This window comes from Pseudophryne corroboree, chromosome 6 (genome assembly GCF_028390025.1).
Source record: "Pseudophryne corroboree isolate aPseCor3 chromosome 6, aPseCor3.hap2, whole genome shotgun sequence".
Classification (NCBI taxonomy): Eukaryota; Metazoa; Chordata; class Amphibia; order Anura; family Myobatrachidae; genus Pseudophryne; species Pseudophryne corroboree.
In genome coordinates this window covers 468,118,687-468,141,388 of record NC_086449.1, presented here as the reverse complement: position 1 = coordinate 468,141,388, position 22,702 = coordinate 468,118,687, and the positions used below count along the sequence as shown (strand labels likewise).

At 47.5% G+C, this 22,702-nt stretch overlaps 1 protein-coding gene across 7 annotated transcripts in view; it reads right to left on the bottom strand.

The window, feature by feature from the left end:
- The window catches only part of FAM3C (FAM3 metabolism regulating signaling molecule C), a 167,290-nt gene that overhangs the window by 74,964 nt on the left and 69,624 nt on the right, over positions 1-22,702 (bottom strand). For all 7 annotated transcript variants that reach the window (XM_063927202.1, XM_063927201.1, XM_063927205.1 and 4 more), the window contains one exon: positions 17,891-17,927. In XM_063927202.1, the coding sequence (XP_063783272.1) occupies positions 17,891-17,903 (13 nt within the window). In that variant the 5' untranslated portion in view covers positions 17,904-17,927. The remainder of the gene's footprint in view (positions 1-17,890; positions 17,928-22,702) is intronic.

The window sequence follows — 22,702 nt, the reverse complement described above, 5'->3', positions numbered from 1 at the left end:
TGCCCCCCATCCTCGGAGGCTTGCATCCGTGGTCACCAGGACCCAGTCCTGTATGCCGAACCTGCGGCCCTCGAGGAGGTGAGCACTTTGCAGCCACCACAGAAGAGACACCCTGGCCCTGGGGGACAGGGTGATCAGCCGATGCATCTGAAGATGCGATCCGGACCACTTGTCCAACAGATACCACTGAAAGATCCTCGCATGGAACCTGCCGAAGGGAATGGCTTCGTATGACGCCACCATCTTTCCCAGGACTCGCGTGCAGTGATGCACCGATACCCGTTTTGGTTTTAGGAGACCTCTGACCAGTCACGAGCTCCTGAGCCTTTTCCTCAGGGAGAAACACCTTTTTCTGGTTTGTGTCCAGAATCATGCCCAGGAAGGGCAGACGCGTCGTAGGAATCAGCTGCGACTTTGGAATATTCAGAATCCAGCCGTGCTGTAGCAACACTTCCTGAGAGAGTGCTACGCTGATCAGCAACCGCTCCCTGGACCTCGCCTTTATGAGGAGATCGTCCAAGTATGGGATAATTGTAACCCCTTGCTTCCGAAGGAGCACCATCATTTCCGCCATCACCTTGGTAAATATTCTCGGTGCCGTGGACAGGCCAAACGGCAACGTCTGGAATTGGTAATGACAGTCCTGTACCACAAACCTGAGGTACTCCTGATGAGGTGGATAAATGGGGACATGTAAGTACGCATCCTTGATGTCCAGAGACACCATAAAATCCCCTTCCTCCAGGCTTGCAATGACCGCCCTGAGCGACTCCATCTTGAACTTGAATTTCTTCAGATAAATATTCAGGGATTTTAAATTCAAAATGGGTCTGACCGAACCGTCCGGTTTCAGTACCACAAACATGGTGGAATAGTAACCCCCTCCCTGTTGAAGGAGGGGAACCTTCACTACCACCTGCTGGAGATATAGCTTGTGAATTGCTGCCAACACTACCTCCCTTTCCCTGGGGGAAGCTGGCAAGGCCGAGTTTAGGTAACGGTGAGGGGGCGTCACCATGAATTCCAGCTTGTATCCTTGAGACACAATTTGTATAGCCCAAGGATCCACCCATGAGCGAACCCACTGGTGGCTGAAATTTCGGAGACGCGCCCCCACCCCTCCTAGCTCCGCCTGTGGAGCTCCAGCGTCATGCGGTGGATTTAGTGGAAACCGGGGAGGACTTTTGTTCCTGGGAACTAGCTGCATGGTGCAGCTTTTTTCCTCTACCCCTGCCTCTGGCAAGAAAGGATGCACCTCTGACTTTCTTGCTTTTCTGTGAACGAAAGGACTGCATTTGGTAATACGGTGCTTTCTTTGGCTGTGAGGGAATATATGGCAAGAAATTTGACTTCCCAGCCGTAGCCGTGGAAACTAGGTCCGAGAGACTGTCCCCAAACAATTCCTCACCCTTATAAGGCAACACCTCCATGTGTTTTTTTAGAGTCGGCATCACCTGTCCATTGCAGAGTCCATAAGACCCTTCTGGCAGAAATCGACAATGCGTTTATTCTAGAGCCAAGCAGGCAAATGTCCCTCTGGGCATCCCGCATATATAGGACAGCGTCTTTAATATGTCCTAGGGTCAGTAAAAATAAGATTTTACTTACCGATAAATCTATTTCTCGTAGTCCGTAGTGGATGCTGGGGACTCCGTCAGGACCATGGGGATATAGCGGCTCCGCAGGAGACAGGGCACAATAATAAAAGCTTTAGGATCAGGTGGTGTGCACTGGCTCCTCCCCCTATGACCCTCCTCCAAGCCTCAGTTAGGATACTGTGCCCGGACGAGCGTGCATAATAAGGAAGGATATTGAATCCCGGGTAAGACTCATACCAGCCACACCAATCACACCGTACAACCTGTGATCTGAACCCAGTTAACAGTATGATAACAACGAAGGAGCCTCTGAAAAGATGGCTCACAACAAGAATAACCCGATTTTTGTAACAATAACTATGTACAAGTATTGCAGACAATCCGCACTTGGGATGGGCGCCCAGCATCCACTACGGACTACGAGAAATAGATTTATCGGTAAGTAAAATCTTATTTTCTCTGACGTCCTAGTGGATGCTGGGGACTCCGTCAGGACCATGGGGATTATACCAAAGCTCCCAAACGGGCGGGAGAGTGCGGATGACCCTGCAGCACCGAATGAGAGAACTCCATGTCCTCCTCAGCCAGGGTATCAAATTTGTAGAATTTAGCAAACGTGTTTTCCCCTGACCAAGTAACTGCTCGGCAAAGTTGTAAAGCCGAGACCCCTCGGGCAGTCGCCCAAGATGAGCCCCCTTCCTTTTGGAATGGGCTTTTACCGATTTTGGCTGTGGCAGGCCTGCCACAGAATGTGTTAACTGAATTGTATTACAAATCCAGCGAGCAATCGTCTGCTAAGAAGCAGGAGCACCCATCTTGTTGGGTGCATACAGGCTAAACAGCGAGTCAGATTTTCTGACTCCAGCCTTCCTGGAAACATATTTTTCAGGGCCCTGACAACGTCAAGTAACTTGGAGTCCTCCAAGTCCCTAGTACCCGCAGGTACCACAATAGGTTGGTTCATGTGAAAAACAGAAAACACCTTAAGGAGAAATTGAGGACGAGTCCTCAATTCTGCCCTGTCAGAATGAAAAATTAAGTAAGGGCTTTATATATGATAAAGCCGCCAATTCTGACACACGCCTGGCTGAAGCCAGGGCTAATAGCATCGTCACCTTCCATGTGAGATATTTTAAGTCCACAGTGGTGAGTGGTTCAAACCAATGTGACTTTAGGAAACTCAAAACAACATTGAGATCCCAAGGTGCCACTGGGGCACAAAAGGAGGCTGTATATGCAGTACCCCTTTTACAAACATCTGAACGTCAGGCACTAAAGCCAGTTCTTTCTGGAAGAAATTCGACAGGGCCGAAATTTGAACCTTAATGGACCCTAATTTTAGGCCCATAGACAGTCCTGTTTTCAGGAAATGTAGGAAACGACCCAGTTGGAATTCCTCTGTAGGGGCCTTCTTGGCCCCACACCACGCAACATATCTTCGCCAAATGCGGTGAAAATGTTTTGCGGTTACATCCTTCCTGTCTTCGACCAGGGTAGGGATGACTTCATCTGGAATGCCCTTTCAGGATACGGCGTTCAACCGCCATGCCGTCAAACGCGGCCGCGGTAAGTCTTGGAACAGACAAGGCCCCTGCTGGAGCAGGTCCTTTCTTAAAGGTAGAGGCCACGGGTCTTCCGTGAACATCTCTTGAAGTTTCGGGTACCAAGTCCTTCTTGGCCAATCCGGAACCACGAGTATCATTCTTACTCATCTCCCTCTTATGATTCTCAGTACTTTTTGTATGAGAGGCATAGGAGGGAACACATACTCTGACTGGTACATCCACAGTGTTACCAGAGCGTCCACCGCTATTGCCTGAGGGTCCCTTGACCTGGCGCAATATCTAGTTTTTTGTTCAGGCGGGACGCCATCATGTCCACCTTTGGTTTTTCACAACGGTTTACAATCATGTGGAAGACTTCCCGATGAAGTCCCCACTCTCCCGGGTGGAGGTCATGCCTGCTGAGGAAGTCTGCTTCCCAGTTTTCCACTCCCGGAATGAACACTGCTGAGAGTGTTATCACATGATTTTTCGCCCAGCGAAGAATCCTTGCAGTTTCTGCCATTTCCCTCCTGCTTCTTGTGCCGCCCTGTCTGTTTACGTGGGCGACTGCCGTGATGTTGTCCCACTGGATCAATACCGGCTGACCTTGAAGCAGAGGTCTTGCTAAGCTTAGAGCATTGTAAATTGCCCTTAGCTCCAGTATATTTATGTGGAGAGAAGTCTCCAGACTCGATCACACTCTCTGGAAATTTTTTCCTTGTGTGACTGCTCCCCAGCCACTCAGGCTGGCATCCGTGGTCACCAGGACCCAGTCCTGAATGCCGAATCTGCGGCCCTTTCATAGATGAGCACTCTGCAGCCACCGCAGAAGAAACACCCTTGTCCTTGGAGACAGGGTTATCCGCTGATGCATCTGAAGATGCGATCTGGACCATTTTTCCAGCAGATCCCACGTAAAGGTTCTTGCGTGAAATCTACCGAATGGGATCGCTTTGTAAGAAACCACCATTTTTCACAGGATCCTTGTGCAATGATGCACTGATACTTTTCCTGGTTTTAGGAGGTTCCTGACTAGCTCGGATAACTCCCTGGCTTTCTTCTCCGGGAGAAAACATCCTTTTCTGGACTGTGTCCAGAATCATCCCTAGGAACAGTAGACGTGTCGTCGGAAAAAACTGCGATTTTGGAATATTTAGAATCCACTCGTGCTGTCGTAGAACTACTTAAGATAGTGCTACTCCGACCTCCAACTGTTCTCTGGACCTTGCCCTTATCAGGAAAGCGTCCATATTTCTTTTAAGAAGAATCATCATTTCGGCCATTACCTTGGTAAAGACCCGGGGTGCCGTGGACAATCCAAACGGCAGCGTCTGAACTGATAGTGACAGTTCTGTACCACGAACCTGAGGTACCCTTGGTGAGAAGGGCAAATTTGGACATGTAGGTAAGCGTCCCTGATATCCAGTGACACCATATCGTCCCCTTCTTCCTGGTTCGCTATCACTGCTCTGAGTGACTCCATCTTGATTTGAACGCTTGTATGTAAGTGTTCAAATATTTCAGATCTCACCTAGCCGTCTGGCTTCAGTACCACAATATAGTGTGGAATAATACCCCTTCCCTTGTTGTAGAAGGGGTACTTTGATTATCACCTGCTGGGAATACAGCCTGTGAATTGTTCCCAATACTGCCTCCCTGTCGGAGGGAGACGTTGGTAAAGCAGACTTCAGGAACTTGTGAGGGGGAGACGTCTCGAATTTCCAATGTACACCTGGGATACTACGTGTAGGATCCAGGAGTCCACTTGTGAGTGAGCCCACTGCGTGCTGAAACTCTTGAGATGACCCCCTACCGCACCTGAGTCCGCTTGTACGGCCCCAGCGTCATGCTGCGGACTTGGCAGAAGCTGTGGAGGGCTTCTGTTCCTGGGAATGGGCTGCCTGCTGCAGTCTTCTTCCCTTTCCTCTACCCCTGGGCAGATATGACTGGCCCTTTTGCCCGCCTGCCCTTATGGGGACGAAAGGACTGAGACTGAAAAGACTGTGTCCTTTTCTGCTGAGATGTGACTTGGGGTAACAAAAGGTGGATTTTTCAGCTGTTGCCATGGCCACCAGGTCCGATGGACCGCCCCTTTATACGGCACTACTTCCATGTGCCGTCTGGAATCTGCATCACCTGACCACTGTCGTCTGGCAGATATGGACATCACATTTACTCTTGATGCCAGAATGCAAATATCCCTCTGCGCATCTCGCATATATAGAAATGCATCCTTAAAATGCTCTATAGTCAATAAAATCTTGTCCCTGTCAAGGGTATCAATATTTTCAGTCAGGAAATCCGACCAAGCCCCCTCAGCGCTGCACATCCAGGATGAGGCGATTGCTGGTCGTAGTATAACACCAGTATATGTGTATATACTTTTAGGATATTTTTCAGCTTCCTATCAGCTGGCTCCTTGAGGGCTGCCGTATCTGGAGACGGTAACGCCACTTGTTTTTATAAGCGTGTGAGCGCCTTATTCACCCTAAGGTGTGTTTCCCAACTCGCCCTAACTTCTGGCGGGAAAGGGTATACCGCCAATAATTTTCTATCGGAGGAAACCCACGTATCATCACACACTTCATTTAATTTATCTGATTCAGGAAAAACTACAAGTAGTTTATTCACACCCTACATAATACCCTTATTTGTGGTACTTGTAGTATCAGAAATATGTAACACCTCCTTCATTGCCCTTAACATGAAACGTGTGGCCCTAAAGGAAAATACGTTTGTTTCTTCACCGTCGACACTGGAGTCAGTGTCCGTGTCTGTGTCTGTGTCGACCGACTGAGGTAAATGGGCGTTTTTACAAGCCCCTGACGGTGTCTGAGACGCCTGGACAGGTACTAATTTGTTTGCCGGCCGTCTCATGTCGTCAACCGACCTTGCAGCGTGTTGACATTATCACGTAATTCCTAAATAAGCCATCCATTCCAGTGTCGACTCCCTAGAGAGTGACATCACCAATACAGGCAATTTGCTCCGCCTCCTCACCAACATCGTCCTCCTACATGTCGACACACACGTACCGACACACAGCACACACACAGGGAATGCTCTGACAGAGGACAGGACCCCACTAGCCCTTTGGGGAGACAGAGGGAGAGTTTGCCAGCACACACCAAAAACGCTATAATTATACAGGGACAACCCCTTATACAAGTGTTTTCCCTTATAGCATTTTTATATATGTAATCATATCGCCAAATAAGTGCCCCCCCTCTCTGTTTTAACCCTGTTTCTGTAGTGCAGTGCAGGGGAGAGCCTGGGAGCCTTCCTCACAGCAGAGCTGAGCAGGAAAATGGCGCCGTGTGCTGAGGAGAATAGGCCCCGCCCCCTTTTCGGCGGGCTCTTCTCCCGGAGTTTGTGAGATCTGGCAGGGGTTAAATACATCCATATAGCCTCAAGGGCTATATGTGATGTATTTTAGCCATAAAAAGGTATTATACATTGCTGCCCAGGGCGCCCCCCCCAGCGCCCTGCACCCTCAGTGACAGTTGGTGACTGTTGGTGAAGTGTGCTGACAACAATGGCGCACAGCTGCAGTGCTGTGCGCTACCTTATGAAGACAAAGTCTTCTGCCGCCTGTTTCTGAACCTCTGGACCTCTTCAACTTCGGCATCTGCAAGGGGGGTCGGCGGCACGGCTCTGGGACGAACCCCAGGGTGAGACCTGTGTTCCGACTCCCTCTGGAGCTAATGGTGTCCAGTAGCCTAAGAAGCAAATCCATCCTGCACGCAGGTGAGTTTTCTTCTCTCCCCTAAGTCCCTCGTAGCAGTGAGCCTGTTGCCAGCAGGACTCACTGAAAATAAAAAACCTAACTTAAACTTTTATTCTAAGCAGCTCAGGAGAGCCACCTAGATTGCACCCTTCTCGTCGGGCACAAAAATCTAACTGAGGCTTGGAGGAGGGTCATAGGGGGAGGAGCCAGTGCACACCACCTGATCCTAAAGCTTTTATTATTGTGCCCTGTCTCCTGCGGAGCCGCTATATCCCCATGGTCCTGACGGAGTCCCCAGCATCCACTAGGACGTCAGAGAAATAGTCTCCCTGTCCAGGGTATCTAACTCCTCAGACAGAGTATCCGTCCATGCTGCTACAGCACTACACATCCAGGCCGCAGCAATTGCTGGCCTCAGAAGAGTACCAGAATGTGTATAAACAGACTTCAGGATACCTTCCTGCTTCCTATCCGCAGGATCCTTTAGGGCGGCCGTATCCTGTGATGGCAGGGCCACCTTCTTAGATAAGCGCGTCAACGCTTTGTCTACCCTAGGGGAGGATCCCAGCGTAACCTATCCGTTGGCGGGAAAGGATACGCCATAAGTAATCTTTTGGAAATCAGTACCTTCCTATTAGGGGAATCCCACGCTTTTTCACATAACTCATTTAATTCATGTGAAGGGGGAAAAGTCACTTCTTGCTTTTTCTCCCCAAACATATAAACCCTCTTGTCAGGGACAGGGTTTTCCTCCGATATATGCAATACATCCTTCATTGCTATAATCATGTATCGGATGGCTTTAGTCATTTTAGGCTGCAACTTTGCCTCATCGTCATCGACACTGGAGTCAGAATCCGTGTCGACATCTGTGTCAACCAACTGGGATAGTGGGCGCTTTTGAGACCCTGACGGCCTCTGAGCTGTAGAATCATACACGGGTTGAGACCCTGACTGATTATCCAACCTTTTATGCAAGGAGCTTACGTTATCATTTAACACCTTCCACATATCCATCCAATCAGGTGTCGGCGGCGACACCAGTGTCACTTGCACTTGTTCTGCCTCCACGTAACCGTCCTCGTCAAACATGTCGACACAAACGTACCGACACACCGCACGCACACAGGGAATGCTCTAATTGAGGACAGGACCCCACAAGGCCTTTTGGGGAGACACAGAGAGAGTATGCCAGCACACACCCCAGCGCTATAAAACCCAGGGATTACACAGTAACTTAGTGTTTACCCAGTAGCTGCTGTTTATGATAATTTGCGCCTAAATTTATGTGCCCCCCCCTCTTTTTACCCTTTTTCTACCTTGATACTGCAGGGGAGAGCCTGGGGAGCTTCCTCTCAGCGGAGCTGTGAAGAGAAAATGGCGCTGGTTAGTGCTGAGGAAGAAGGCCCCGCCCCCTCAGCGTCGGGCTTCTGTCCCGGGTCTGTGTAATAAAATGGCGGGGGCTCGTACATATATACAGTGCCCAGCTGTATATATGCGTCTTTTTGCCAAGAGGTATCCTAATTGCTGCCCAGGGCGCCCCCCCCCCTGCGCCCTGCACCCTACAGTGACCGGAGTGTGTGCGCAATGGCGCACAGCTGCAGTGCTGTGCGCTACCTCATGTGAAGACAGGAGTCTTCTGCCGCCGATTTCGATGTCTTCTTGCTTCTGCCGGCTTCTGACTTCTGGCTCTGCGAGGGGGACGGCGGCGCGGCTCCGGGAACGGACGACCAAGGTTAAGATCCTGTGTTCGAACCCTCTGGAGCTAATGGTGTCCAGTAGCCTACGAAGCGCAACCTAGCCGCAGTTAGTAGGTTTGCTTCTCTCCCCTCGTAGCAGAGAGTCTGTTGCCAGCAGACGCTCTCTGAAAATAAAAAAAACCTAACTAAAATACTTTCTTATTAGCAAGCTCAGGAGAGCTCACTGAAAGCACCCAGCTCTGGCCGGGCACAGATTCTAACTGAGGTCTGGAGGAGGGGCATAGAGGGAGGAGCCAGCGCACACCAGGTAGTACTAAATCTTTCTTTAGAGTGCCCAGTCTCCTGCGGAGCCCGTCTATTCCCCACGGTCCTTACGGAGTCCCCAGCATCCACTAGGACGTTATAGAAATAAATAAATATATATATATATATATATATATATATATATATATATACATACACATACATACATACATATATATATATATATATATATATATATATATATACATACATATACATACTAGGGTCTCAATCTCTGCTGATAAGGTACCTGTCCACGCTGCTACAGCGATAAAAACCCATGCCGACACAATCGCCGAGTAGTGTATCCGAATGTGCACGTTATCTGCAGGATCCCTGAGGATAGCTGTTAAGTCAGGGCTACCTTTTGGGCAAACGTGACACCCTAGGGGAAAATTCCCATCGTATCCTGGCCCTAGTAGGGAAAGGATACTCCCTGAGAATTCTTTGTGGGAAACTGCAGTCTCTTGTCTGGAGATTCCCGCTCTTTTTCATCATGAGAGGAGGGAAATTTACCTCAGCTTTCATCCCCTTAAACATGTGTACCCTTGTGTCAGGGACAGATGAGTCATCAGTGATATGCAAATCATCTTTTATTACAATAATCATATATTTAATACTTTTCTGCCATTTTGGCTGTAACTTTGCATTATCGTAGTCAATATCAGTGTCTATTATTTTGGATAGTGATCATTGAGAGACTCTGAAGGTCTCTGCGACATAGGGACAGACATGGGTAGATTCCTTGTCTGTTCTCTAATCTTTTGTGCAATAAATTCACCTTAGCACTTAATTACACATATCCAAACAGGTGTCGGCGTTGTCGACGGAGACACCCTCACACACATTTGCTCCATCTCCTCCTTAGGGGAGCCTTTTACCTCAGACATGTCGACACACACTCAGGGAATGCTCATCTGAAGACAATTCCCCCATAAGTCCCTTTGGAGAGACCGAGAGAGAGTATGCCAGCACACACCCCAGCGCTATTAACCCAGGAATAACACAGTAACTTAATGTTAACCCAGTATCTGCTGTTTATATTGATTTTTGCACTTAATTATGTGCCCCCCCCCCCCCCCCCTCTTTTTACCCTCTTCTACCGTGTATCTGCAGGGGAGAGGCTGGGGAGCTTCCTCTCAGCGGTGCTGTGGAGAAAAAACATGGCGCTGGTGAGTGCTGAGGAAGAAGCCCTGCCCCCTCGACGGCGGGCTTCTGTCCCGCTTAAACATACATTTTCTTGGCGGGGGCTCATACATATATACAGTGCCCAACTGTATATTAATCAAACTTTTGCCAAAGAAGTCCTAATTGCTGCCCAGGGCGCCCTCCCCTGCACCCTGCACCCTTACAGTGACCGGAGTATGTGGGTGGGTGTGTGTGGGAGCAATGGCGCACAGCTGCAGTGCTGTGCGCTACCTCAGTGAAGACTGGAGTCTTCTGCCGCCGATTTCGAAGTCTTCTTGCTTCTTATGCTCACCCGGCTTCTGTCTTCCGGCTCTGCGAGGGGGACGGCGGCGCGGCTCTGGGATCGGACGACGAGGGTGAGATCCTGTGTACGATCCCTCTGGAGCTAATGGTGTCCAGTAGCCTAAGAAGCAGGACCTATCTGCAGAGAGTAGGGCTGCTTCTCTCCCCTCAGTCCCACGATGCAGGGAGTCTGTTGCCAGCAGAGCTCCCTGAAAATAAAAAACCTAACAAAATACTTTCTTACAGCAAGCTCAGGAGAGCTCACTGAACAGCACCCAGCTCGTCCGGGCACAGATTCAAACTGAGGTCTGGAGGAGGGACAGAGGGAGGAGCCAGAGCACACCAGAATCTAAATATTTTCTTAAAGTGCCCATGTCTCCCGCGGAGCCCGTCTATTCCCCATGGTCCTTACGGAGTCCCCAGCATCCACTAGGACGTTAGAGAAAAAATGATTCCTCCTCTACCTCCGCCGTCTCGTCAGGAATGTGCAGGACATTTTTGATAGCCTCTATCAGGGCCTGTATGCCCTGTGATAAGACAGCATCTCCCCCGCTCGCATCCACCTCAGCCTCCTCTGGATCTGATGTATCGTCATCAAGGTCATCCTGCATGAGCTGGGCCAGAGAACGTTTTTGTGGGCAAATGGCAGGGGTTTGAGACACTGGTATGGGAACTAAATCTCTATTTATCAGTTCATCCATAGACTCTTAAAATTTGTGTCTCTTTCTCGCTATTGGATAATTTAGTTGAAGTATTCGATATCCCTTTAATGGAAGCTAACCATGGGGGTTCTGCTCCACTAGCCTGTGAATGAGCACTATCCTGGGTACAGGTAGTGAGTCTCCAGGAGAAGAAAGGCACTCAGCTGTGTGGATATCATTGGGGGCTCAGCACACCCCTCACAACAGGACACACGTAGCCGCATGCCCTTCTGAACCCCCTGAAGCGCAGCCTGTACTCGGTGCTGCGCTCCTACCCTTGTGCTGCCATACCTGCCGGCGACCCGCTAACAGACGCCGGTGCTCTACTCACCACTCTTCTGGCTCTGTTAGGGGCGGTGTTGTGCTGCGGGAGGGTACGCTGCACCGTGGCTTGCGAATAACTCCCTCAGGAGCTCAGTGTCCTGTCAGCAGAGAAACGGGACCATTAACTCTCCAGGAAGTTGGGCCGTTCTCCCCCCCTAAGTCCCACGAAGCAGGCAGGCTAGTGCCAATCAGCCCTGCCTGAAAACAAAATAGAAAAAATAAATGTAGAAAACTCTTCAGGAGCTTCCCTAAGCATGACCGGCTCCTCCGGGCACATTATCTAAACTGAGTCTGCTAGGAGGGGCATAGAGGAAGGAGCAAGTGCACACTATTGATTTCTTAAAGTGTCCAAGGCTTCTAGTGGACCAGTCTATACCCCATGGTACTAATGTGGACCCCAGTATCCTCTATGACGTAAGAGAAAGATATGAATGATCTCGTTCATTAATGAACGAGATATCATTCATATCGCTCAGTGTGTATGCACCAATGATGAACGATGCGTGGCCCCGCGCTTGTTCATCATTGGTGCTGGCTCATTTATGCCTGCAAGCCAATATAGACAATACTGTCCACATTAGCATGCAGGGCTATGGGCCAGGTGATGGGGGCAGTAAAGAAACTTCACTCCCCCCGCCACCGCGTCGTCCGTCGGGCACCTCGGTGGCCAATGGTTACTAGCATTTGCATATACTCTCAGTTGTACTGCAGCTGCGTCCATCTCTGAATCAGGCCCTAGGTATGATATGATAGACCATTTAAAGTGCAGTGTTTACTTTTTAATGCCATACAATGTATGTTAGATATATATTTTTCTTGCAGTAATGTGCTGCGTTATACTAGTTTAAACATTTTGTGGTGCACTTGAAGTTAGTTTAAGTATATTTACCATAACATAATCTAGGAAACAAAAAAATAAATAAATCTGAAACAAGTTTTATTTTATTTATTGTACTCCAGCTACATCTTCAACCTATCACTAAGCCAATATTTACAAAGCAGAAGGAAATTCATGTTTCACTATTTAATATCTAAGGAGCCTCAAACAGCTTAGCAAACTTTGCAACAGCACTGCTAAATACTTACCGTATATACTCGAGTATAAGCCGACTTTTTCAGCACTTTTTTTTTGTGCTGAAAAAGCCCCCTCGGCTTATTCTCGAGTCAGTGCAGGGAAGGAGTGGGGAAACGGAGGGCAGTTAGTGCAGTAGGAAGGAGGGACACGGCACAGCGCGCGCCTCTCCTGTGTCCCTCCTGCGTCTCCGGCGGCAGTGGCGGCTCTATTAAAGGAAGTAACTGTTCGTGAGCTCTGATTGGCTCAAGAACCGGCACTTCATTTAACAGACCCGCCGCGGCCGCCGGAGACACAGGAGAGGCGCGCGCTGTGCCCTCCGCGTCCCTCCTTCACAAGACAGCGCGGGAGAAGCGGAAGGTAAGTAACTGGCACTGGCGGAGCATATTTGACACTTGGGGGGGGGGGCATATCTGGCACTATGAGGGGGGCATATCTGGCAGTGTGAGGGCTATGTACGGCTAGAGCTGCATTTCCCACCCTAAGCTTATACTCGAGTCAATAAGTTTTCCCAGGTTTTTGTGGTAAAATTAAGTGCCTCGGCTTATATTCAGGTCAACTTATACTCGAGTATATACGGCAGGTTTAATTTGTGTGTGCATACATGTGTTAAAGCCAAGAGGAAGTGTACATCGGTTTACTAACCCTTCCCTGAGCCATTTGAGTCAGTCAAAACGTGGAAAATGTATACGTTATTCATGTACATGTATGCTTTAGTCCAACTATTTTGGTGAGAAAAACAGCAGGACTTATAAGATTTGTTATGGAAGTTTTATTTCCAAACCTCTAATCCTGCTGCAAGCAGGACACAGAGTAACCTGATAAAGCTTGTTCCTGGTCTAATAATTTTGGGACTTCGGGATCTATTCAGCAATAGTGCAGATGTTGTTCTGAAAATTGTTCAGACAACACTGACATGACTTTTTTTCTCAATTTTATTCCCTGTATTCAGTGTAAAAAAAACCGGGAAAAAAAACCCCACACCACGCAGGCCCTGCAGGCAGCCCTTGCGGAAGTCCAAAAAGACTGCCTGCTCTGCACATGCCCCTATAGCATTCTCTGACTTCAATACTTACCCCACATGCTCCTCCATCTTCCAAATAGAAATAAATAAATAAATATATATATATATATATATATATATATATATATATATATATATATATATATATATATACATATACATACATACATACATATACATACACACACACAAATATATATATATATATATATATACACACACATATACATACATACATACATAAATATAAATATATATGTAAATCCTTTTCTCGTAGTCCGTAGAGAATGCTGGGGTCCACATTAGTACCATGGGATATAGGCGGGTCTACCAGGAGCCATTGGCACTTTAAGAGTTTGAGAGAGCGGGGGCTGCCTCCTCCCTCTATGTCCCTCCTACCAGACTCAGTCTAGAAACTGTGCCCGAGGAGACGGACATATTCGAGAGAAGGATTTAAACACAGATAGTGGTGAGATTCACACTAGCTCACACATACAAGTCACATCAAGCTAACTCAGCTTGAAAACTCAGCAACCGCTGAAACAGTACTTACCAAGTAACAATGCAGTACTCAACTAAACAAAGTCGTACTGAACCAGATAATTGCAGGAAAATGAAGCACTGGGCGGGCGCCCAGCATATTCTACGGACTACGAGAAAAGAATTTACCGGTAGGTAACCAAAATCCTATTTTCTCTTACGTCCTAGAGGATGCTGGGGTCCACATTAGTACCATGGGGATGTACCAAAGCTCCCAGAACAGGAGGGAGAGCGCGGAGGCTCCTGCAGAACTGATTGACTGAACTTCAGATCTTCAGAGGCCAAAGTATCGAACTTGTAAAACTTTGCAAACGTGTTCGAAAAAGACCAAGTTGCAGCTCGCAAAGTTGTAACGCCGAGAAACCCTGGGCAGCCGACCCAGGAAGACCCCACCTCACGAGTAGAGTGGGCCTTGACAGACGTAGGACACGGCAAGCCTGCCGTATAATATGCATGCAACACAACGTTAAGGTCCCAAGGCGCCGTAGGCGGTACAAAGGGAGGCTGGATGTGCAGAACTCCATTCAAAAAGGGTCTGAACCTCAGGGAGGGCAGTCAATTGTTTCTGGAAGAAAATGGATACGGTCAAAATCTGGACCTTCACAGATCCCAACTTAAGGCCCATATCCACACCAGCTTGTAGGAAGAGGAGAAACCATGCCAGTTGAAACTCCACCGCAGGAAATATCTTGGACTCACACCAAGATACATATTTTTTCCCAAATTCGATGGTAATGTTTAGACGTCACTCCTATCCTAGCCTGTATCAGGGTAGGAATAACCTTGTTCGGAATGCCCTTCCGAGCTAGTCTCAGGCGTTCAACCTCCATGCCGCCAATCGTAGCCGCGTTAAGTCTTGATAGGCGAACGGCCCCTGCTGCAGCAGGTCCTCCCGAAGAGGAAGAGGCCTCGGCTCTTCTTGCAGTAGATCCAGAAGATCCGCGTACCAAGCCCTTCTCGGCCAGTCTGGAGCGGTGAGAATCGCTTGAACCCTTGTTCTCCTTATGAGGTTTAGAACTCTTGGGATGAGTGGGAGTGGAGGAAACCCGTACACCGACTGGAACACCCACGGAGTCACTAGGGCGTCCACCGCCACAGCTTGCGGGTCCCTCGACCTGGAACAATATTGCTGAAGCTTCTTGTTGAGACGAGAGGCCATCATGTCGATCTGGGGTACGCCCCAAAGATCTGTTACCTCCTTGAACACCTCCGGATGGAGACCCCACTCCCCTGAATGGAGATCGTGTCTGCTGAGGAAGTCCGCTTCCCAGTTGTCTACTCCCAGAATGAAGATTGCTGACAGCGCCAACGCGTGGTTTCTGCCCAGAGGATGATTCTGGTTACCTCTGCCATTGCAGCTCTGCTCTTCGTTCCGCTCTGTCGGTTTATGTAAGCCACTGTTATTACATTGTCCGACTGCACTTGAATGGCCCGATCTCTCAGAAGATGGGCCGCTTGGAGAATACCGTTGTAGACGTTTTTTTTTTTGCCAGAATGTTTATCGGCTGGCCGGCTTCCAGACTTAACCACCTTCCTTGGAAGGTTACCCCTTGAGTGACTGCGCCCCAGCCCTGGAGACTTGCATCCGTGGTTAGAAGGATCCAGTCCTGAAACCCGAACCTGCGGCCCTCCAGAAGGTGAGGTAATTGCAGCCACCAGAGGAGTGAAATCCTGGCCTTTGGCAACAGACGTATTCTCTGGTGCATGTGTAGATTTGATCCCGACCACTTGTCCAGGCGATCCAGTTGGAAGGACAGAGCGTGAAACCTCCTGTACTGCAGAGCCTCGTAAGAGGCCACCATCTTCCCCAGAAGGCGAATGCACTGATGAACTGACACCTGGGCTGGCTTCAGGACATCCCGGACCATCATTTTAATCACCAACGCCTTTTCCTCTTGGAGAAACAACCTCTGCACCTCCGTGTCGAGGATCATTACCAGAAAGGACAACCTCCTGGTTGGTTCCAAATGCGATTTTGGAAGATTCAGGATCCAAACCATGTTCCCCGAGAAGCTGGGTCGTGAGTGCTATGGACCGTAACAGCTTCTCCTTGGATGATGCCTTTATCAGCAGATCGTCCAGATACAGAATTATGTTCACCCAGTCTGCGGAGGAGAATCATCATTTCCGCCATCACCTTGGTGAATACCCTCGGTGCTGTGGAGAAGCCGAATGGGAGGGCCTGGAACTGAAAGTGACAGTCCCAACAGTGCGAATCGAAGATAATGATGCGGCAGACAAATCGGAATATGGAGGTACGCATCCTTGATATCCAGGGATACTAGGAATTCCCCCTCCTCCAGACCTGATATCACTGCCCTTAGAGACTCCATTTTGATCTTGAACTCCCTCAGAAAGGGGTTTAGTGATTTTAAGTTCAGAATGGGCCTGACCCAACCATCCGGTTTTCGGTACCACGAAAAGGTTTGAATAGTAACCTTTGTTTTGCATATGAGGTGGCACTGGCACAATGACCTGTGCCTCCACAAACTTCTGGACGACTTCTTGCAGGACAGTCCTGTCTGCCAGCAAAGCTGGTAAGCCTCATCTGAAAAATCGGTGAGGAGGGAGATTTTGAAATTCCAGCCTGTACCCCTGGGACACAATATCTTGCACCCAGGGGTCCAGGCCGGAGGACACCCAGACATGGCTGAAATGTCCGAGTCTCGCTCCCACCGGCCCCACCTTCGTGGCGTGCAGTGCGTCATGCGGAGGACTTTGGTGTACCTGAAGCAGGTTTCTGTTCCTGAGAACCAGCAGCCGCATGTTTCTTGGACTTGGGCCGACCTCCCCGAAAGAAGGTGTTGGACGGCTTGGGCTTTCTGGGCTTGTTAGACCGAAAGGGCTGTGATGTAACTGAAAAGGGTTTCTTCGAAACAGGTGTAGCTGAGGGAAGAAAGGGTGACTTACCATTCGTAGCCGTGGAGATCAACGCATCTAACGCTTCCCCAAAGAGAGCCTGACCTGTGTAAGGTAGGGTCTCCACACTTCTCCTGGATTCCACGTCGGCAGACCACTGGTGCTACCACAGTCCTCGACGAGCTGATACTGACATGGAAGAAATTCCTGCAGCCATGGAACCCAGGTCTTTCATGGATTCTACCAGAAATCCTGCTGAATCATGAATGTTACGTAAAAACAATTCAACATCACATTTCTCCATAGTATCCAAGATAGTGGCTCAGACCCCACAGGGCGGACACTACTCCCCACCTCAGTCACACAAAGCAGGGCGGCTGTTGCCAGCAGCCTCCCTGTAAAATAATAAAAACTCTGGAGAGCTCCCCTAGCTGTGACCGGCTTCTCTGGGCACATTTTCTAAACTGAGGGGTAAATTTACTAAGATGGGAGTACTATTTAAGATGGGATGTTGCCTATAGCAACCAATCAGATTCTACTTCTCAGTTATCGAGCACCTTCTAGAAGATACCTGGAATTTGATTGGTTGCTATGAGCAACATCCCATCTTAAATAGAACTCCCATCTTAGTAAATTTACCCCTGAGTCTGGTAGAAGGGGCATAGAGGGAGGAGCCAGCCCACACTCTCAAACTCTTAAAGTGCCAATGGCTCCTGGTGGACCCGTCTATACCCCATGGTACTAATATGGACCCCAGCATCCCCTAGGATGTAAGAGAAAAAAGTTGTTAAAGTACTGTCGAGAGCAATGGCTTGTTCTCTACAGTGCGATATTGTAGGACTGTGGTATTAACGGAGTAGATAATCACATTACCCTTTGCTAAATAGCGGGGATATTTAAATGATTGCAAAACGCTGGTTTGCTTGCTGAACACAGCCCTTAATGACAATCTGCAAATAATATCAATCACTGAAGAGATACTCATTTTTGAATAATTCATATACTACATATTCAAAACCACAACAAACCTGCTATTCTCATGTTCAGGCCAGATGATGTAGTGTTCTGCAAACAAAAAGAGAAAAAGGGGCAGGTGGTCAATTTAAAATATGGAGGAATAGACTTAAATTACATTCTGAAAGTTAAAGTGATTAGAATTAAGCATAAAGACTTCTGCCATTTTTAATTTTCAGAGTTGGAGTACTAAAAAAAAAGAAAAAGAAAAAAAAGAGAAAAACCTCCAACTTCCGGTATTCATGGATTACATAGTTGTTCCATTGAAACTGCCAACTTTTTTGGAAACGTAGTTAGTAGTTGATAGATGGAAATAATGAGAAATCTTCCAAAAAAAGAGACTGTGCCCTTCCTTGTGTCAAATTTATCATTATTTAAGTCAGCAATTGGTGAACACGCACACACTTTTTTTTTTATCTTTTTATAAGGGTGTTTACTCATAAGATCATAGTAAAGTAAGTGAAATAAAATGTATAGTTCTTCACATTAATGGGTGTTCATTCACTATTTCCCAAACATTGGGCCTGATTCAGGTTTCTAAGAAAAGCACACAACTAGGCAAAACCATGTTGAGCAACATGGTTTTTCCCAGTTGTGTGCTTTTTTTTTGCTTTGCTTAAAAACCTGAATCAGGCCAATTGTCTTCATAACCGCTATGCAAATACATGCCAGCTAATTATTAAGGAATGGAAAAGTTTAGCAACACGGGATACAGAATGCCCATATACAATTATGGCCACACAATGAGAAGCAAAGGGGCTTTTCTCATTTGTCATTATATTTTAAAACAAGTTATACTTGTTATACTAGATGAGACAGGAAGCTGGGCACCTGTATCAGCCATCTGTCCCAGGAGGTGAGCAGTACAGCAGCTGAAACCAGTCAGTCAGTGTTGCAGCACATCCCTAACCAAGTATTTAGCAACAGTTTGTTTTGGTATGGCTAGGCCACAAAGCACTTGTGCTATTATTATATTTGATGTTTGAACTCTGTCATCGTCACGTTTCAGTCATCAACTATGCCTGAAATCTATTTATTTATTGCTATAGTTCTATATAAAATACTATTGAGAAAAAAAAACTGGGAGAACAAAAGTCAAAATAATTGATGAAACAAAAAACAAACCAACCATACACCTTTTACCAAGTAACAAATCCAAATGGTAGTTACACAATGACACTTGTCAGCAATACCTGTTTATTCTACTTATGTCTCCACACTGGCAGTGTTAAAGTGTACTAGCCACAGTCTTCAAAAACATAACTAATACCACCTGAATAAGAACTAAATATTATCTCCTATGTATTTGTCCAGATCTGCGACTATGATTCATTTGCTAACGCTGGGCGTGGCTAGGAGCTCTGAGTCATAGAGTCACAGATCTGGATAGGAGAGACCAGGCCTGCAAGTGTGGCGGTATGCTCATGTATGGCGTACCGTTAAGAATCTAACCGCCGGTACGCCATAACCGCAGGCCGCCACACACACACACACACACCATAGCCACCGTTAATGGCTATTACTGTAAAAGCCGCTGATGTGCTCTCCTTCCCTTCCCAGCCCGCTGCTGTGTCAGGGAAGGAGAGGAGAGCGCAGCGCGGTCCCGTCCCTCAGTGCTGCTCAGTCAGACGGTCTCCGGCCACGGCGTGTATCTTCTCAACTGAGCACCGGTTCGTTAGCCAAGTAGAGCTTGCGGAACGGCAGCCGCGGTTCCTGATTGCCTAACGAACTAGCACCCCATATGACAAGATACATGCCACCGCCGTAGAGACCACCAGAGTCTGACTGAGCAGCACTGAGGGATGAGTCCACGCTCCGCTCTTCTCTCCATCCCCCGACCCTGACACAGCTGTAGCGGGAGGTGGAAGGTGTGTGGTGGGGCATATGTATATATGGCACTGGGGTGGGGCATATGTATATATGGCACTGGGGTGGGGCATATGTATATATGGCACTGGGGTGGGGCATATGTATATATGGCACTGGGGTGGGGCATATGTATATATGGCACTGGGGTGGGGCATATGTATATATGGCACTGGGGTGGGGCATATGTATATATGGCATTGTGAGGCATATCTGGCACTGTGGGGTATATGTGTATCTGCCACGATAGAATGCAGCGGTTGCGCGTCACTGTGACGTCATGGCAGTGCTGTGGGGAGACTACAATTCCTGGCATGCCTTGTGCGTCCAGGAAGGAACATGGTGGTTGCCGTTTCTGGTGCAGAGTGAGAGTCTGTAGTGTGCGGAGACAATGAAGCAGGTGAGAGGCTAATACCATATACTGTTATGAGGGATAAGTCCCCAGCACGCACACTGTGTATGTGACGTTATATAGGGGAAGGGGCTATATAATAATCTCCCAACACACACACTGTATGTGGTAAAATTATGTCAACATAACATTATTAACACAGTAGGTCATTCATCGTGTCCTGCATCCGCTCTTCATGCCGTCGCAAGGGCCTATGCCCCCTTGACCATCGCGAGCCCTTTGGCCGTAAACTATTTAAACCACTAACATTATGCTTGAAGGTCTTACTCCATATAATACAAAATTGCCCGCCCAAAGGACGTGCAGGGGTTAAGGGGGCATGGCCCCTTGTGACGGTGTAAAGCGAGCCCGTAGGGCGCGATGAATCACCTAGTATTATATATACACACACTGCATAGCACAGTTCCCCTCCTTCGGGATCAGGTGTCTTCGGCATTGCTTAAAGTAGCAATTGTTGTAGGCAGTGGTACTGTATGTGAAACGGATATCATTTACTCATTCAGAGCCAATATACTGAAAGCGGAACCCTTGATGTCAAAAGTTTCTCAGGAGCACCATGCTAACACACATGCATTTAGTACTGCTCTTGAACATGTTCAGCTGCCCAGTAGACAGCCACCATTACAGACATGTAAAAATATTAAATATAAAACAAAGCAACTAACACAGTAAGCAAAAAGTTGTTTAGTTCTATTGACTCCCATCTTTAATGTGCAGCGCACACACTTCCAGAGTAGCAGTGAAGTAGTACAGTGAGCATCTTCCAATGGTATGCACAGCAATGTATGGGACTGGGGTAAGGAGCAGCCTAGCGATTTATAAGTGGCAGGTACTTCCCTTATGTGCTCACATCACTACAGACATTGTTACAATTCCAGATTTTCAAAAAGGTATGGTGTAACTGAGGGAGAATTCAACATTGGACTCTAGTCTCATCTTCGCGCATAAACTTAATGATCACTGCCAACTATATTCATTCCCAGCATAACCTGCATTGTGGGCGCAACGTGTGGATAACGATGATGTTACACCGTGGGGTCAAAGTACAAAGTTATTTAGGTGAGAGAATTTCTTCGCTGCTCTCCAAAAAGTCCTTCATCCGGTGAGTTCTTCTCCCTCAAACGATGTTGTATGCGGAGAAAACACAAATTGTACACAAGAGTTCAAAAAATGGGGAATTTCTCCCAATGCAGATAGTTCAGAGTGATGGTGACTTCTCGACCTTGAAAAAGACTTAATAGTCGAAACGCGTTGGAGCATGTGAGGATCTGAGGTACCACTCCCATCATCCCTATCAGCAAGAATACGGTGAGACATCCCGGGTTAACATCTTTTTTCTCACCTTTTTGACCTTGCTGGGATAACATCAATGAGATTGCTTGTTGTGGTATACCATTCAGAATTTGTTTTTATTGATTCACGTTGATTTTTATAAAATAAATGTATTGAAACCTCATACATCCCTCCGTTTCTGTGCTTTACATCGAGCCTAAATACGAAACAAAGGAGGTGAATGAGGACGGCCATCCAGCCTGCTGGGATAAAGATACCGTTACATGAAAGTACGGCGCCTTCTGAAGTAAGCCTAGATGTGAGCATCCTTTCAGAAGTGTCTGCATGTGAATGTTTGGAGTGTACCCACTTTCGGTACCAAGAATACCCCTAGGGGGCTATAAAGAAACCTTTATAGGCCTTTTTCATTTGCATGAAAGTAAGCACACATGTGAGAGGCCAAGTTTACTTTGAAACACCAGGGTGAACCCATACGGATATCTCCACACTTTCCCACCACATCGTAGTCCATAGAGTCCGAGGAGAAGTCACCATCACTCTGAACTATCTGCATTGGGAGAAATTCCCCATTTTTTGAACTCTTGTGTACAATTTGTGTTTTCTCCGCATACAACATCGTTTGAGGGAGAAGAACTCACCGGATGAAGGACTTTTTGGAGAGCAGCGAAGAAATTCTCTCACCTAAATAACTTTGTACTTTGACCCCACGGTGTAACATCATCGTTATCCACACGTTGCGCCCACAGCAGGTTCTATCCAATTTTTCTTTTTGTATTCAATCTGGTATAGGTGTGTGGTGACACATCAGGATAGGACCTCACGCTAGGCAGCATAGATAGTGCGCAGGAACCCACCTCACCCACCCATTTTCAATAACCTGCATTGTGACTGGGATTCTGTGGCTTGTATACAAAGTGTGCATCAGATTCAACACCAAAAGATATATTAGGTCCATTGGCAAAAAAAGTTTTTTTCTAGATACAGTAACTAAGAGTGATGAAGGCGACAATGTTTCATGGGAATACACTCTCACGCAAAGTATTTCTTCATCTTATGACCAAGGAGAATGCTACTTATTTCCTTGAAAGACAGGACCTCTTTTTAGACATACAGCTGACATCCTATTTCTTCACCTTACTTTTGTCAAAGTAATATCAACAGAATTCATATAGAATACAAAGCTGATGGGTTTTGCACCATTTGATAAAGAGAAACGGCAGGCCTATCATACAGTTGTCTCATGAGGTAATTCTAT